The 19,191-nt window shown below is 43.3% G+C and overlaps 1 protein-coding gene across 11 annotated transcripts in view; it reads right to left on the bottom strand.

Moving 5' to 3' along the window:
• Nucleotides 1–19,191, bottom strand: part of LOC101272154 (peroxisome proliferator-activated receptor gamma) — a 221,340-nt gene that overhangs the window by 98,103 nt on the left and 104,046 nt on the right. For all 11 annotated transcript variants that reach the window (XR_007479746.1, XR_007479747.1, XR_007479748.1 and 8 more), the window contains one exon: nt 11,171–11,621. Coding sequence is in view for 6 of the 11 variants with exons in the window: in XM_033414109.2 (XP_033270000.1) it covers nt 11,171–11,621 (451 nt within the window). In the remaining 5 variants the exon portion in view is untranslated. The remainder of the gene's footprint in view (nt 1–11,170; nt 11,622–19,191) is intronic.

Here is a 19,191-nt window from a genome sequence, read left to right on the forward strand (position 1 = left end):
GGCTGAAACTGAAGGGGGGTGGAGCTCCTTCGGGAGCTCACACTTTGCATTTCACTTCCTTTTACTCTTGCTCCCCAATTTCCTTTATTCCATTGCTTCCTAAGTTCACAGATGTGTTAAAAAGAGGAGTGGATTTGGAAACTGAGGACTTGATCTCATCTCTCCTCCACTTGGCTTCCATGTGACTTTGGACAAGTCATCTTATCTTTCTGGGTTTTGGCTGAATTTTCAAGGCGACGGTGGTGTTTCTTTCCTAAGGTCATGGTTAGAAGGAGTCAGGTAAAGGAGCTTTGTAACATTTTACTATTCTCTGTGTTTGTTCAGACAGAGGCAGTTTCCACAGGAATGGGGTCCGGAGCGTAAACAGGGGTGGGGTGGCATGTGTGCAGTTGGGAAATGGGAGGTTTCTGAGCTGTTATTGGTAGAGCGTAAGTTCAGGAGCGTGAGAAAATGATTCCTGATGCAGATACACGTTTGGGGTTTGGGGCAAGTTCTCATTCTTGTAGTTGAGCACATGTAAGCAGGACTGAGAACAATAATGAAACAGAGAAGCCCCTGAGCCGAAATTCACTTCTTCCTTAGAGACGGTGTTAGGGATTCTGCGGTCCTTTCCTGGTCTAACTGTCAGGATCATGGGGATCATGAGGCAAAACTCTGAATTCACCCAAGTTTGTCTTTGGTAAACTGGTCTGGCCTGTAGCAATTCCCTCCCACCATCCTACCGCTAAGAGACAATAACCTAAGAATGTTTCCCATGTTCTTTTCATATTTAAATTTGAACCGGGGCTTGACCAAGTGCGGGCTTGATTCTCAACTCTGCCTCCACACCGAAATCATCTGGGGAAATTAAAAACACGCAAACTAATACCTGGGTCCCATCTTGAGAGACTCCGATTGACCTGGCCTGAGGTATGACCGCCAACGTTCCTAAAGGCTTTCAGGTGATTCTAATGGGAAGCTGAGAGCAAACACCACCGGTGTAGTGAGAAGCAGTTGGAATCTCAACCTGAAAACTTACTTGCTGGGTAATCTCGGGCGAGTTCCTTAACCTCTCTGTACCTCGGTTTCCTCATTTAAAAGATGGAGACGTGACAGTAATCTAGCTCGCAGTGTCGTCGAGAGGATGAAATGAGTTACTAGACGGAAGGTGCTCAGCGCAGCGTCTGACACACGGGAAGGTAGCTATTTCTATTTGCACTAGCGTAACAGTACAATCCAACGTGCCTCTTTTCTTTCTTACCTTTCTCCTCCTCTCATTTCTGCGATGCTCTTGGGTCTTCTCCTATTCTTTCCTATCTTTCCTATTCTTTCCTATTCTTTCGCCCTTAATTGCTCCCTTCTTCTCCACCCCGCCTTCTAGATGCTTTTCCCTTTCCACTCCTGGGACCGCACCTTGCTGGGGATGTGGTGTCTAGAATCCTAGCAAGGCCAGTCTAAATTAATCAGAAGTGTGAACAATGGATGATTTGGGGAGAAATGTGGCTGATGGCTGCTATCAGGGAAAGGGAACAACAGGACAGAGATCTTGTACCGGCCAGATAAAGATCATCGGTGACAAGCATGTCTGCCGTGAACGCACGTGTGGCTAGTGGAGTCCTTGCCTCTGACGTGGTCCCCGTCCTAACATATCCCTGTTAAACAACAGTTAAATAAATGCTTTCTCTGTCTGTGTCCAAATGACAACCGCAAAATGACACAGCAATGACACGTACGATTTGGCTACGATGGAGGGCGCGGGTGACCACCACCAAAATGAGACCAAGCCCAGGCCGTATTTTCTTTTATCTGCCCATTAAGTAGCAATTGCACACCAAGTCCCCCCACCTCAAATGCTCAAGTACCACCTCCAAAAGCCACCTCCCCAACTACAGCACAGAACACAAAAGTATCTGGTAACAAGGTGGGCAGCGCCTCCCCTCTGCCGCGTTCAGAGCTCGGTTCATCTCTCAATAGCACCTGCAGTGAATGGAGCGTGGGGCCTGTTTTATTTCCAGCTCTTTCAGAATGGAAAGGGGACCAGAGGCTCCCGTCCTGCCCTTGGGAAGTCCCATCTTTCCTACCTCCTTTCACCAGGGGTTTGGGTCCCCTCGTTCTGGTCATTTGTGGTCACTCAAGTGAAGCTCAGCCCCATGGTTTGCTCCCCTTCTCTGCGTCCAGACCAGGGGAGCAGCAGGCTCCCCTCAAGCTGAGGGATGCAGATAAATTTCTGCCCCTTCTACGTCCCACACCAGCTCTGATCAAGACCGGGAGGTAGAGGAACCAGGCTCGAGCGGAAAGATGGGGAGTGATTTCTTCTTCCCCAGCGGGCCCGACACACGCAGGCTCCGAATCCAATGACTCTCCCTTGCTTCCTTAACCTCTAGAAATGCCAACGGCACACCAAAGGGAGTCAACAAAATAAAAAGTGGCCAAGGATTTGTTCTCTGCACCTCTCCCCTCCCCCCACGTCTTCCTTTCCAACGTCTTGGAGAAGAACCTGTGACCTCAAAACATAGGCGTGATCTCCAACCTCTAAATGTGACCTCTTAACACATAATGTCCCCCAAACTTTACAGAATCCCCCACCACACTCCTGCTCGTCAGTACCTCCTTCAGGGGCAGCAAGGCCCAGAGCTCTCCCCTCCCTTCCCTCCCTCCGGTATCTCTGTCCCTTGGGGTTTTGTTCTCAATCCACAGCTAATCCCCTTAAAGTGATAGCTGATACAGGGATTAGCTGCTATCTCCTTAGGAGTGTTTATACGGTACTAAGGGAGTTTAAGAATGCTATTGGTGAAATTTCAAGCAATCCTCTGGCAGGATTGTGTGCAGCTACTTCAAATTATACAGTACAGGGAAGAGGGAAAATGAGCAGTTATCGTGTGCTTACCACGGCCCAGGCATCGTGCCAGAGGCTTCACAGAATGTTCTTTCATTTACTTAGGGAACTGATAAGGAATTCAGGCTCAGGTAGGTAAATAACACATCCAGTAAGTGGTGGGGTGCGGGGTTTGGGGAGCCCACAGGCCCCCACCGCCCCAGCCTGCCTCTCCCGGTGCACCGGTGGGTGACGCGGCGGGACCCTGGGGGAAGGCGCTCTACCCGGAGCGCGGGGCGCCTCAACACCTGCGCCGGCCTCTGGAACCGGGGCCGGTTTCACTCTTCCTCACTTGCGGAGGATCTGTCTGAGTGCCGTGCCAGTCTGGAAGTCTGCCTGGGGTCACCCAGAGTTTAAACACACATTGTGAGAGCCCAAAATGATAAAGTGCTCCCCAAAGCGGCCCGCTGACTGGCTGGCGGAGCCTCTTCCAAGATGCTGGTGTGGGGACAGGAATGACTCAGCAGTTTGGCTTTCAAGCCCATGTCTGTCTCTGAGGTCAAGTACAGCGAATGATCCCAGCCTACCAGGCCTGGGGTTAGGAGGGGATTTTATCTCTGAAGCAGCCACACATAAAGATGCTTCAATGTCCCACAAATGACAAAAGCCTCTCTGTGCGTGCGCGCGTGCACGCGAGTGTGTGTAGTTCAAGTTTCTCAGATGATTCTAGTGTGTTTCTCTTCTCCCTACCCACACCCACCCCCAATTCTCTGGTTTTGAGAATTTGGGTGCCAGCTGAGAACTTACAAATATACCTCCCTCTGTCTAAACCAAGTGTGTGAGGTTATGAGAAGAGTGAACGAATGGGGCATTTCTAGATAACCCACACTGAGTCATTACTCAAAGCCATCCTGGCCACCTGACAGGATTTGCCCACTGGTCATGGCAGCATAGTGTGGAGACCAGGACAGCAGGCGAAAGGAGCAGTGCCATACACCATACAGACACAGAGCAGGTGCCCATTCAATAGTTTTCAATTAATAAATGAAGGCAAGTACTCTCTGACACAATCATGGGCCAGATGGAAGATATGAACCATGTCATCAACACTCTTCAACTGCCCTGCTCAACGCTCAGTCACATGAGAAATCAGATGTCTGTGTTTATTCTCAATATCACGAGAACCGTCAGAAAAACAACTTCTACCACTCAGACCCCAGCCTACGTCTTGTCCAGAAACACTGTGTGGATAAAGTAGCTGAATATTTAACTGCCACAGGAGAATGGAAGAAAGTGGGCCTCTTGTTCTTCATAGTATTATTAATGCCTCAGTTTTCAAATATTTTTGGTTTTGTCTCCCCCCAGTTAACTAGTAAGGATGATGCCAACAGACAAAGAAGACATGGGGGCCACTGGGCTGTGGAGAATCAGAGGGCCCCTGAGCTGGCGTTTCCTCAAGAACAGCACAGGCCCACTCAGGCACGTGCCCTCTATCTTTTGTTCCAGAGGAGAGCTCGGCTGTCCCTTCTAACTGGTAGAAACAGTTCCGCATTAAAATGGAAGGATTACACACGAGCTGTCACTATCCTCAAGATTTTGGAGGGCACTTAGGGACGGGGAGGGGAGCCGGACACCCACAAGCCCAGAGCCCCTCCCGCTCTGTCCTGCGGATCCTTAGTGCTCTCTGAGCTGGAGGGAGAGGGGGCCCCTGTACACGAACGGGAGGAGTGACGTTGGGATTGTCTCCGAACGGCAGGAAGAAATTAAGGTACTGGAAGGTATTGTTAACAATTTTAAATTTCTCTCACAAATTCTCCTGCAACCACTTCTCTCCATCGGAACCTGCTATAAGATGGTATCTGGTTAAGCTCGGACATATTTACTTAGGTACTTAAAGCTTACGGTCAGCTTCTGCAGGGAGCTCTGCGAACGGGGGCTGTGCTACTGGAACAAATGGAAGAACCAGCACCAGTCTCGGCATTAACCCTGGGCTCTGTTCCGTCCCAGAACAGTTCTCAAACCTGGGGTGTAATTTTGTTAGGCAGTCAGGTACAAATGGTGTCTTGAGAAGGGCTTTGGATAGCAGGAAGTAGTAATATCTGGACTATAACGGGAAATGTTTGATTAAAATACTTGGGGGCAATATGGAAATGGGTAGTTTTTGATAATTGCCAAAGAACCCCAAGTCCAAGGTAAGTAACTGGGATGCTTCCACATCTCAATACACAAAAGGCAGTGGCAGTTAAGGGCATCCGTTTTAAGGTCAGATTGGATCAGACCTTGGCCTCACTGATTAGTAGCTCTGGGACCTTGGGAAAATTGCTTAATCTCTCTAAACTTCTGTTTTCTCCATCTATAAAATGGGGATAATGAGAGACTTTCTAGAATTGCAGGAAAAATTAAAGATTCAGAATGCAGGTAACGTGCTTAGCATCTATTCTGGTTCACAATGAAGTATTCAATAAATGGCAGTATTATTATTATTAATATTTGATTACTATTCATTCAACAAGGATGTATTAGTACTTATTCTGGGCCAGGTGCTGTACTTTGATTCTATTCTAATTCCAACAAATTAAAAAGTATATATTGATACACATACAAGTCAGGACCAAGGGTAAGAAACAGAGCTCCATGGTATTGACCTGAGAGGTCTAGGAGTTTTCCAACCGTCACAGAATATCCCCTCTTCCTTGATCTGTAGATGTACACGTGTGAACAGTTCCCCCTTCCTGTACCCTATGCTCCCTGCCCACTCAACAGCAGAAACGCACAGGATCGCTCCAGGAGCAGCTGTCCAAAATCGCTTCACAGAGAAAGAATGGGACGGCTGGAAACAGGAGGAACTGCTGTATAGGAGGTTTGTATAACCGAGCCAGACCCAAGAGGGTAAATGAGGAGGCTCGATGACTTGCCATCTGTGACTGCTGCACCAATATTTACAGCTTCTCTGTCATTAGGATGGCGATGACAATCGGCCTCGAGAAATATATTGTAAAATCCAGTGAATTTCCTCCCCATATCTTGGAAGTTTGGGAAGAACTGTAATGGATTCCAAACTGTTTTGAATTAACAGAAAGAGCTTTTTCCTGTTTTTCCTGTTGCCGAGTTCCAGCTGGAACCCTCCTAAGCTTTTCTCCAGCAAACAGCCAACGCCCAAGGGGGCAAATTGTCCAGTGGAGTGTCCTGGGGCTTGTCAGCTTTCCTGAGCTTTCTACTTGGCCTTGGCTGCTGGTGGGTTTGAGGAGTTTGCTGGTGGGGCTGGCGTGAGGCTGTGGCGTCAGCTGCAAGCATGCCCTTGCTGGAGGCAGTGTGATTACTCTCGACGCCACCCATCCAGCCAGCGAGACCAGAGCGGGCAAGGGAAGTTCTTCCCTTATCACCACTCCCAAGGAAGCTGTGCTTCTGGACTCCGGGCCAGGCCTTCAGGAGAGCAGGGACGGGACCACAGGCTGGGGCCACCGACACCGTGAGGGAGTCGACCACATCCGCCAGCCAGGTGGCAGAAGAGACACTGGGAGGTGACAGTGAGGACACCTGGGTTTCCCTCCTAGCACTGCTGCTCACCAGTTCTCAGCTCACCTAAGTCTATGACTCTCTCTTCTCTTTCTACGGAATAAGAATGAAAATACAGGAGAATTATCAGGATCTAATGAGAGAATGAAAGGGACAAAGTGCTGTCCTTTGGTTCTGGAATATTGTTCTTTTTAGTCTCATTCTTCTTGCCTGAAGCTCGGAGGAGAAAGAGGGAGAGAGGAGAAAACCTTGAGAAGAACTAGGTCATCTTCCTCAGCAAGTGGTTTGCGACCTGAATACACAGTAGAAATGCTGAACACCAGGCCAATCTAAGGACCAAATCTAACAGCATCAGCAGTTTCTAGGACTGAAGCTGAGTGACAGTGATCTTTACTACTGCAACTCCAGTTTTCTCAGCAAATACTTAGTTGGGTCAAATCAGGTACTTTCATCCAAAAATCCCCTTTGGGTCCTCTGGGGATCCCCCGCCCTTGATCTCCCCAATCCCTCACCACCCCACTCTTACATAATGCCCATCTCCCCATTTTCCCTTCAGTCTAGGTTCATAGCCTCGACCAGAATGAAACTCTTCTGTGATTCTAAGGCCAGCTTAGAAGAAGGTCACTGGGATCCCTGCCCAAAGTGCTTCTCTCTCAAGTCACTAAAGCTATCTGTAGGCTTCAGAATAAACTGCAGAGGAGAAAATAATCCCTCTTGTGAAGAATAAGCAGGATCAGAAATTTGTTTACGGGATCAAACCTTCTTGCTTGCATGAATGTTTTCCCTTTCTGGAAAACCCAGGACGGGAATTGAGAAATTACATGTTGTACAACAAATTATATGTTGTACTCCAGTAAACCACAATCTGGGATGTTGGTTTCACCATCTATAGATGACTGGGACACTGATCCCCCTTGGAACTCAGTCTTTGGATTGGGAATGACTGCAGTAGTTCTTTCTCTGGCCTCTACCCAACCAGCTTCTCTGGGTAAAGAAGGAATCAAATTCCTTGGTGTTGAACAAACACGGGGTCCAGTTTATTCATTCTTATCTAGTGCCCATAGGTTGGCTTCATCTACAAAAGCAAACTTTGATCAGGGAAGGATGTGCCTTTTGTGATATGGGAACTAGTCAATGGTAAATTCTGTTTTTTTTTTTTTTTTTTTAAAGGAAGTCTCAAATGATTCACAGGGTTTTCTTCTCATTATAACCACAGATAGAAGATTTTAAGAACGTATGAATGCCAGCTACCTTCAGATTTCTTTCACTGCTGTGAGGATCTAATGAAATCTGGATATTGGCTGCTGTGAAGACAGTCTGGGAAATGCTAAAAGCAACTTGTTTATACAGCATTGACATTTAAAGGATACCGTTTTTAATTTTCATAATTGAAAGCCAAAGTCTGCAGTATCTATTAAATTGAATAAGTTATTCTCAGAGCTATTTTTGACCAATTTAGAAAAATTTTAAAGGCCTAACTGAATCACTGATTTTCAAATAATCTAGCTTGTGTGTTATGGGCAGTATATGGCATTTTTCTAGATGAAACCATACTGTTGTCTTATGTGCCCATAAAACAACATTGCTCAGGTTCAAAAAGCCCTGATTTATCATGATTATTTCTTGTCTAGAACTTTCCTAGATAGAAACTAAGTATCTTTGAATGGCTTATTTCAAATGCCTCCCTTATTATCTGTGGTAGGAATATAAACTGGTACAAACTATATGGAAAAACCATCTGGCAATAATGAAACAAAAGACTTAAAAATGTTCATAGCCATCTACCCAGCAATTCTACTTCTGGTAATTTAGAATGAGAAAATAATCTGAAATGTTAACAGAAATTTACACATAAGAAGAATTACTCCAGTGGAATTTAGAACACATTTTCCATACTTTTTTATATTCTTCTCTATAGGTTCTTATAACAAATTATAAGCAACCCAAACATAAATAGGAAGATAATTTAGTATGTAATGGTCTTTTACAAAATGAAATACGTTATAGTCATTAAAAATGGAAGCATATATTAGAGAAATGCAAATCAAAACTACAATGAGGTATCACCTCACATCAGTCAGAATGGCCATCATCAAAAAGTCCACAAATAACAAATGCTGGAGGGGGCGTGGAGAAGAGGGAACCCTCCTACACTGTTGGTGGGAATGTAAATTGGTGCAGCAACTATGGAGAACAGTATGGAGGTTCCTCAAAAAATTAAAAATAGAGTTGCCATATGATCCAGCAATCCCACTACTGGGCGTATATCCAGACAAAACTATAATTCAAAAAGACACATGCACCCTTATGTTCATAACAGCACTATTCACAATAGCCAAGACATGGGAACAATCTAAGTGTCCATCAACAGATGAATGGATAAAGAAGATGAGGGGGGTGTGTGTGTGTGTGTGTGTGTGCGCGCGTGTGTGTATACACACACGCGCACACACACACACACACACACACACACCAGAATACTACTCAGCCATAAAAAAGAATGAAATAATGCCATTTGCAGCAACATGGATCCAACTAGAGATTACCATGCTAAGTGAGCTAAGTCAAAAAGAGAAAGACAAATACCATATAATATCACTTATATGTGGAATCTAAAATATGACACAAATGAACCTATCTATGAAATAGAAACAGACTCACGGACATAGAGAACACACTTGTGGTTGCCAAGAGGGAGCAGGGGGGGAGGGGGGGAGTGGGAGGTTGGGATTAGCAGATGTAAGCGATTATATATAGAATGGATAAACAATAAGTTCCTACTGTATAGCACAGGGAATCATGTTCAATATCCTGTGATAAACCATGATGGAAAAGAATACAAAAAAGAATGTATATCTGTATAACTGGATCACTTTGACAGCAGACATTAACACAACACTGTAAATCAACTATGCTTCAATTAAAAAAATTTTTTTAAATGGTAGCATATATATTATATATATATATATATAGTATATATGCTAGCACATACATAGAAACTTTTTGGTAAAGGGAAATAGGACTCTGTTAATCCTATTTTATTCTGAGGATAGAGAGCTTTACTTTTCACTTACACCTTTCTGTACTCTTTGAATTATAAAATGACCATATATTACTTTTATTTTTAAAATTAATAAAAATATTAATAAAGAGTAATAGTGGCATTAGAAAATGGTTAAGTGAAAAAAGGAATATAAATATGGTATGTATAGCATGATTAGCAAAAATCTTAGAAATATATCACATGTTAATAATTATATTTCCAACTTTCAATAAAAATAAAATGTGCCTTAAAATACTGGCTAGTTAAACAATACCAACTTGTTTTCTAATCTGGTTTTTTCCAAAATTGAATCTTTTTCTCCCAGTGGACCTCAGAGAAACTGGAATCTCATTCTTCTTTGCTGAATTAATCACAGATCCCAGATGATCAAGGGTCAATTTGTTTAAGAAGTAGATTCCGTCAAGATATCAAAACATGTTGGATAGTGTATTTTTGTTACATTGAACATAACACAAAAAAGGGGTGCTGCTTCAGAGTTAACTTGCGCTGTGTTGTTATCTAGATGCACCCTAGTCATGTGAAGGGCAGTATCAGTGTAGACTCTGGAGCCAGACTGCCTCGGTTCATCATCCTGGCTCCATCTTTGCTGCCTGGGTAATCCTGGGCAAGTGACTGAACCTTTCAGTGCTTTAGTTTCCTTGTTTGCAAAACGGTACTTACCTTACTGGGGTCGTGAGAATTTAATGAATGTGTGTGAAGTGGCTAGAACACTTCCTGCACACAGTAAGTACTTAATAAGTGTTTGCTACTATTATCATTACTGATACACCATGCACCTGATTTCAGAAGCATTCTGCGCTGGAGCAATTGGACAACAAAGGACTGCTCTTTGTAACATGCTGTCTAGTTACACACAGCTTACATCTATAGGACCACTGTCCCCTACACCTCAGTTTTCACGCACAGAGGATATTCTGTAGGGTACACACAAAAAGCTCGCCTGAAGTCCATTTCAGTAATGAAAACTGGTCACTTGAAAACAATCTTTATATTAAAGAGATGACACTAAAACTTTCTTCTACTCAAGTTGGAAACGTGGAAGGCCAATGAAAGTAGGATTTAGTATAAAACCTGGCTGTCGGAGTTGGTTAGTTAGATCATGTCCTAGCAAGGCCAAAAGTACAATGACTGGCTAAACAACTCAGTTTATTTCTCCACTGGGTGTTCTCTGGTTCAGACTGCATTCTTAATCCCAGCCAACCACCTCACAGAGGTACTTCAAGGGGAGCCAGCAGAGGACTCTACACGGGAGAGGAGACAGGGCTCAGTAAATGTGTGTTCCTTGATTCCTGATTCTGGGAAAGCAATTCAAAGTAACACCTCACTGATGCTGGGGCCAGACCATAATTTGATCGCAAACACAGTGGTGCTTTCTCTATGTCAAGTGAGCATCGTCTTACAAAGTTATGTATGTCATTACTTAAATGAAGAAGAGATTGGCCTTCTGGAAAGGAAAGGAAAAAGACAAGAAAAAAGAAAATAAAGAGAAAAAAAAAAAGCAGACAAGGGCATTTGTCTTCCATGTTTGGATTTGACTAGAAAAAATATTTTGAAGAATAAAAGAAAAGTACCTGACTTACCCACAGCCTTCAAACAGGAAGTCAACCATATTCTTTCTCGGTGTCACATAGGTAGTTACACTCCCGTGGCATTATACCACTGGCATTTTTCACATGAAACGTGTGGTAAGTGCAGAGAGAAAAGGCACATAGCCTAACACTAAGGAAAGTCCAAATTCTTTCAGCCATCCCACCACCACGCCACCCTTTCACGGAAGATCCAAAGCAGCAGCTTACCTCCACTGAGAATAATGACAGCTATAAATATTGCCAAGTCGCTGTCATCTAATTCCAGTGCATTGAACTTCACAGCAAACTCGAACTTGGGCTCCATAAAGTCACCAAAGGGCTTTCGCAGGCTCTTTAAAAACTCCCTCGTCATGAATCCTTGGCCCTCGGATATGAGAACCCCATCTTTATTCATCAAGGAGGCCAGCATCGTGTAAATGATCTCATGGACGCCGTATTTTAGGAGAGTTACTTGGTCATTCAAGTCAAGATTTACAAACCCAGGAATACTCTTGGCATACTCTGTGATCTCCTGCACAGCCTCCACGGAACGGAACTGACACCCCTGAAAGATGCGGATGGCCACTTCTTTGCTTGGCTCCTGCAAGGGGGTGATGTGCTTGAACTTGATTTTATCTTCTCCCATCATTAAGGAATTCATGTCATAGATAACAAATGGCTGCAAAGAAAAAAGGGAGAAAATGGCTGAGTTGGAGATTTCTAATTCAGTCAACACCACCCCAGGTTCTCTATGTACACTTGCTTTGCTAACTAAAATCTTTAAAGTCTAAAACACTTAATTAATAATGAGCAAATACTCGTGTCTTGATTAATCCTCCCAATTGTCTTCTGGGACCAAACATATTTCACTAATATTGGCCTCCCTTTCCTTCCACTTATACTGCAACACCTTACCTGGGACTGGCTAATAGCTCCAATTTCTGTCATTTGGAGGGTCTTTGTTGTTGATTTTTCAAATGATACGAAAGCTACTGTTTATTTTGGCTTTCAGTGGTGTATGTTTTTAAACTTCTTTCAATAAAAAAATTATTTCAGCAACTCAGGGTTGAACAGACCCACCTGGACATAAAGTAATCTTGCAATTATACATTAAATCTACTCAGATCTTGAAAGAAACGCAGTGTGCATGTAAACTACACTTAACTATAAAAGAAAATCAGTCTGAAAGCAGATTAAAAATACTGAGCCAAGAAAATGTCTTTCTTTTTTTTTAATGCTCTGGAAGCAATCTGTTTTAGAAAGAGCAGCTGTGTAAGGCCTGTGGGTAAAAGCTGCAAAAGTGTCAAATTAAAAAACTTATTTTTCAAAGTATGTGTCCTTAAGGGTCAAGAATCAATAAAAGACGTTTATCAGTGACTCAGGTTTGCAGTAGGCTGCTCTCAAAAGCACGCTGTGTTAGTCATAGATGATCTTTCTCTTTCATTTCCTCCTAGAGAATTAACCAAAGGTTTGTGGTCTACGTGAAATTCTCAAGGCTACTCTGAATGAGAAGCGGCTACACTTTATATATACAGTGGATCCACTGAGCTCCATAAGGAGTTACCCCTAATAAGAGTTGAGGGGATCTGGGTTCCAGCTTTGGTTCTGCGGTTAACTACGTGACTTTAGAAAAGTCATTTATCTTTCCAAGGCCTCAAATTTCTCAACTGAGGGGAGTGGATTGCATTGGAAGTTTCCAACTCTTCTCTTGAGGATATGCTAGTTGCATTTCTCAGATGTAGTGTCTGTGATGTATGCGTATGTGTGTGTATATCTGTGTGAGTGTGCATGCATACTACATGTCCACTGAACATGCAGTCTTTGATGTACTAAAAATAAAACTTCTTCTGAGCAGAGACGCTGAGAATTCTCTCCTCATTGGCAAGAGGAAGCAGATGCAGTGAGTGCCGGCAGTAGCCAGCTTCAAGATCCACTGGTTCAGAGACTCTGACTATTAATCTCTATAGGAGTCTATGATCGTCACCGAACTTTTTTTTTGGGCTGCACTACATGGCTTGCGGGATCTCGGTTCCCTGACCAGGGATTGAACCCGGGCCCTGGCAGTGAAAGCGCAGAGTCCTGACCACTGGACCGCCAGGGAATTCCCTTCACCGAACTAATAAGTCTATTCTACACTGAAGGAAATAACAGTAATACTAAGGGGTTTTCGATGTTGAGTAGATTTCCAAACTTGCCTATTATTTCCACACCATTCACTGGAGTTATTCCAGAAATTGTTACTTTTTTAAACCCCCAAATTCACTTCAATTGTATTGTTTAGCAAATACAAAACCACAAAGTAGGACAGATGTGAGTAACCCAAGAGTAAGCTCGCCTGGTGGCTCTAAGTCTTCAAGGAAACCAGGAGTGAAGAGTGCTTACTATGTTTTTGGGAATTTCGCTCACCCCCGCTCCCACTTCAGATTGATATTATTACCGGGAGAGGAAAAAGAGGACGGAGTGGATAAACAGTCACACCAGTTAACACGTGCTAAGTTTCTCCAGAATGCCACATTCTAATCATGAGAAAAACGTTAACAGAACCTAGGGAGAGGTCGTTTCTGTCCTCCAGGAGTTTTGTAGCGTATTGTAATTTACGTTAACAAGAGCCTGGCTTTCTTTACTGCCATGAGAATCTGACGGTGCCTGAAGAGTCCCCCTGCACCTGTACAGAGTACCAAAAACAACGGATATAACATCATCCCCTCTTCACATATGAAAAGACGATACCTCGATCTGCCCACTTCAACTTTTGGATGAGCTCAACCACTCAGCTTCTTGGCACAGAGCGGATGCATCAAATTCTTCCACCTCCATGTAAGCAATTTATCTGGAACTATGCCCTGATAAATCATCCTGTGACTCTTCCCCTTGACTTCCCCTGTCCCCTCATATAAAGCCCCGGGTTCCTGTTTTCGAAATTCTGTGCGAGTTGCACATAGGGCACAATCCTGCTAATTTTCTCTCTCCATTTAACAACAATGTGACTTGGTAACCCCTTGGCAATCGGCATTGGTCAGGATTTCCTGGCGGTAAACACTCAAGGACACAGAAAGGAATCAGCAGCCCCCACCATCATGCCAAACCATTCCAGTCTTTTCTTTTTTTAAAAGATCCCTTCAGCGTTTTCAAAACGTGAACTGGCAGAGAATTATGGGTATTGACATGCAAATGAATCCCAGGTGGATTTCTTTGTTTTTCCTCGTCATAGCTGATTGTGCTGTTTTCCTTGCATTTCTGAAGTCTGCATAGATTCTTTCAACCCCCATGCGGATCTGTCAAACTGCAAGAGTGATCGGACACGATCTGCCCAGAGATCTGCCTTTCTTCGCCACCAATTCACCAGTTCTTAGACTGCAAACATTTCACCTGCACATTTCACACTGGGACCTCCTTATCCTGAAACAGCGAAAAGATAGTGGCCCACCTGGTTTGCAGAGGGCTGACCTCTTAAAACCACGGGTGGAATTCAGCCAGTGGAGTTTATCTTGGATCATGAATTTAACATTACACTTCTGGTAAAATATTCCCCATAAAATGTACTTCACTTCCATGTTTCTGTATTTTCTACAAAGCAAAGGGAAGCCTTACATTCTCTATTAGCTTGCACCGTATCACTGAATGATCTGCCATTTTAAGAGGAACCATATCCTCTTCAAATGTGGTCTTAATGATTTTACACTTTTAGTTGGGGGCTAACAATGTATTTATCTTCAGACACTATATCAAATGGCTAGATAAGCATCTCTCCTTAACAGGAAAGAATGCTTAATTATGTCTAGGATGTTATCAGGGATAGATCCAGGCTTTGTGGGGCCTGAAATGTACACGATAGTTGAAGACATTTACAACAACTGTTGGGTTCAGTAATACAAATTATAAGAATAAACAGCTCAGGCCCTTTCTTGAGCCTTGGAAGGGGCTCAGTACAAGGGAGAGGCCCTGAAGCTTCATTAGCTTCATGGTGAGTCGGCCTTTGGCTGTTATAAATGCTTGTACTTCTCCTATTTTGGACACACCAGAACAAGGCCAGAATGGAATGAAGAAAATTGCACTTGAACACAATGTTTCTCCAGGGAAACAAAACGGTTTCTGTAAGAGGAAGTTAGTTTTCTTTGGAGAGATACATCAAGTGTAATTTATTTTGATATGTTTTGATTTTCAAAAACGGCTCCACGTATCAAAACCGGGATGGGATTAAGGGTACTGTTTTTATAGATGACTAAAATTAGTCCTAGATCTATAGCACACCTGTTATGTATAACACAAAGATCATGGGGGAAGCTGGCTTACTAATGAAAACAAAGTAGAGTAATAAAACTTTACTGTTTTGAATGGACAGATAGAACAATATTGTTTCTTACTAGTCCAACAACAGCAGCATTTTAATATACAAGTTGTTTTAGTGATTACACATGAATGCTCTAAGTTTACAGCTCCTTCTGAATAATAAAATGGCAAGCTAGAGGAGATAAATGAGAAAATCAACTAAGAAAGCACAGATTATTCTGGTGATTTCTCCAATTTGGGAGACTGAAATTCGGGGCTCTCCTGGTAGTCTTAGTTTTCCTGACAGATTAGAGCAAAGGCTCAAGGAAGAAAATTGAATTCTTAGGGCCTATCTTCTTCATCTTCTTCTTTCTTTTTATACTTCTGACTGACTTTTCATCTTCTGAGACACACATGGTTCTCTCCTTGATTAGCTCCACTGGGTGAATGTTAATCCAAAATGCATTGGTTGGGTTTCCTCAACTTCTTTCTGGTTTCTCCCCTGTCATTCCTATTTCCCTCTTGTTGAGAACCATGCGGTTTAGAGAACTAAAGGGTCTTCAGAAATAACCTACATCATCATTCTCTGACTATGTATGAATAAACTGAACTCGAGACTTTCCAAAGTCAAACAGCTATTTATAGCAAACACTAAACCAGATCTCCTCACTCATGACTAATTCTTTTCTCTTTCTGTTGCTTTCTACATGACTTCCCCACTTTTGCTTTTTAAAATACAATGACTATTCTGGGAGGAAGTGGAGCTTTTAAACTCTTATATGCCGGGATCTTGGAGGCAGTGTCCTTTGAACTATTATTTCCTAGAGATGCCAATTAAGTGCTGTATGTGATCGAAGTTAAGTTTGAAAGTCTCTCAAACGTAATCTTGTTTTCCTACATGGTTTAGAGATTTAAGACAAATAAAAACTCAATACGAAGAATTATTCACACTCTAATGAACCAGCACATAGTCACAGCTCTTAAAGAAAAGTCTATTGCTGGCCAAAATGTTACTCAGCTGGCAAACAAGGGCAGTGGCCAACTGAGTCTAATCATTAAAAAATGAAAAAAAAATTAAAATGCTTTTCTTCTTAACTATATAGAATATTATCTTTTTAATTTATTGTCTGAAAGAATACCATTGGTTCAGATCTGTCATATCTTTAGCTATATTCCCGACAGTACTGGAAATAAAGAAATTTATTTTTTTAATATGAACATATGAACTAATGATTCCAGGAGTCCAACTTCTTTAGTCACCATTGAAAGCAATCAGCACTACCGTCCTGCTCTTTATACTGTGGTTCCTAAGGCTCTTTTCTCTGAGGGTCTGTTTGGTATCTTGCTTCCCAGGGGAGCAAATTCCAGCTCACTCAGGCTTTTCCACAGTGAAAGGGGGAAAGAGACCACACTTTGTTTAGTTGTTCAGTGTAGGATTTAAAAGGACAGATATCTTTCCAACAGTTTGAGGGCCCTTGTAAATTTTAGGATGCGAAAATTTAAATGGGTACAGAACTGTTTTCACAAAAGTTTACATTTCAATACTGGTTTTACTATTTGAAAGGTTCACATCTCACACACTATTTAGAAGAACTGTTTTTATCATGGCATCAGTTTGCTCCTGTAATTATAAAAACAGTGACTCCACATAGATCCATCATAAGCAGTGGGATGCTTTGGGACCCAAAGTCCAATATAGTACAAATAACAAGCTTTATTCCTTATTTGCAGACAGAGTGCAGCCAGGACGGCCTCACCATGGCTCAGATATGGAGTGAAAAGTTGGCAGACACACCAAGGGTTTTTCTATTTATTGTTTTATGACAAACCATGGCACTGAAGATGGTTTTTGAAAACCACTCTCTGTTTATTTTCATCAACAAACATGGGATCACGTGACACTGACACACCCAGTGTGATCATCGCATCAGGGGAGTAGTCAAACACTGGGAACTTCCAAAGTCCATTCAGTTCTCAGGTTGCCTTCAGGAGATAAGCACCCTCGCTCTAGCATATCTGTGGTTTTTAGAGTTCGGTAGGTTCTCTCAAAGAAGGGGCTGGGCTGGAACAAGCCATTGAAAGGGAAGTAGACTGTGAGGACAGTCAGTGCTACTCCTATCTCAGGGTGGCTAAAAGGCCGAGTGCTCCTAAAATTTCTTCTCCGGTGATCCACCTCCAGTGAGTCCATTTCCCATCTTTCCCTAAGCCTAAAGTTCCCAAGCATTATTCTTTGCGGCAAGACAATGAAAGTAGGGCCAATCATATCCCAAAGATACGATATCTAAGTTAAAAAGATAGGAGGGGACAAGGGGCATTTAATCTATCTGTTCATTTATCTGTTCTGTTCTTCAAGGTGGCACCAGCGAATAAGAGATAGAAGAGAGTTTAGTGGGGAAGGGAGAAGCCCTGGTTGGCCTGGAGGCAAATGCTGGAGCTGGGCCTAGGCAATGGTTAAAATGAGCAGAAGATAAATTTAAAGAATGGCCTCTTCAGTAAAGTCATTTCCTTTTCCAAAGGTTCTGGGTAACTGGCCATCCATCCACTATGCTGAGTAGCCTCCCCCAGGCTTGACTGAACCAACCCTAACGACATCAGTTCAAGCAGGGTGTATAGTGAGACGCAAACGGCTCTATCGCACTAGCCACAGCCCCTCTTCCACATGCCCCACCTTCTCCAGGGTCCACACTTCTGCAAAACTTCTCCTATCAATGCAAATCTTATCTTTCAAAAGTCCTGGGCAAGTGATAACATAACAGCCCTGTCAAGTAAGCCCTGTCTTACTTGACAACATCAAATGAATAACATGACCACATAAGATAAAGAACAAATCTCTAGTCTCACTGGAAGTCACATTTTGATTTTTTTTTTCCCTTTCGCATATTCCTCTCTGAACTATTTCTTTCCACTAGTGCTTAATTTGATTTTGCAAGATAAGGAGAAAAGAGAGCGCCAAACAATTCTACTGCAGTTTTGTGTAATCAGGGGATGGACTATTCTGATTTGGCCCAGTCTCTTTTTCCTTCCCAGACCCCAACAAGAGGCAATTTTGCCTCTATCCCATCTTTAATGGTGCCCGGGTTGGTGGGAAAATCTTGGGTTAGAGGCCCTCTGATGAAAGTCCAGAATTTCCAAGGGCATAGGCATCAGCTTTTTTTTTTTTTTTTTTTGCTGTACGCGGGCCTCTCACTGTCGTGGCCTCTCCCATTGTGGAGCACTGGCTCCGGATGCGCAGGCTCAGCGGCCATGGCTCACGGGCCCAGCCGCTCCGCGGCACATGGGATCCTCCCGGACCAGGGCACGAACCTGTGTCCCCTGCATCGGCAGGCGGACTCCCAACCACTGTGCCACCAGGGAAGCCCTAGGCAGCAGCTTTTAATTCAATTAAGCAGATACGTTCTGAGTAACACAAAGCACAGTCCTAGTTACTACAGAGGGAAAAAGGACAAACTTGAGAAGCCTATAATCAAGCATTTTGCAGCCCTTTCCCTTAAAAAAGCTTAATACCTATTGACCCCATAAAAAGCCTACAATTACCTTAGTTGCAACTCAAAGATTTAGAGCCAAGGAGTCAACTGGAGTGAGCTTTTAAAGTGATTTACAGTGGATCGGGCTGTGGCCCCTGAGTACCACGCAGAACAGTATGCTGGCCACTGGAAGTGTAAATTTAAAATCTTGACTACTGAGGAAATTTGCTTTTTAAATGCTTTCCTCTTATCTTTCAGGTACTATTAAATTAATAGGATTTCCAGTGTGGACTGCAGGTCTGGATTGGGAGATTTAAAGAAGGTGAGAAAGCAGTTCCTGGAAACTAAATGGCCCAAGGCAAACTGTGGAGTAAACGCTGTGCTCTGGGCTGTCCCCCTGTCATCACGCCTCTCCCAGCTCAGGGTCTCCGGTTAGGTTCCCTGTCCCACATGGGCTCTCGGCGAGCTGGCGCAAGCTGCCTTCAATTGTTAACCCTATTTGGCTGTGTCGCCCTG

Source organism: Orcinus orca, chromosome 10 (assembly GCF_937001465.1).
Source record: "Orcinus orca chromosome 10, mOrcOrc1.1, whole genome shotgun sequence".
Classification (NCBI taxonomy): Eukaryota; Metazoa; Chordata; class Mammalia; order Artiodactyla; family Delphinidae; genus Orcinus; species Orcinus orca.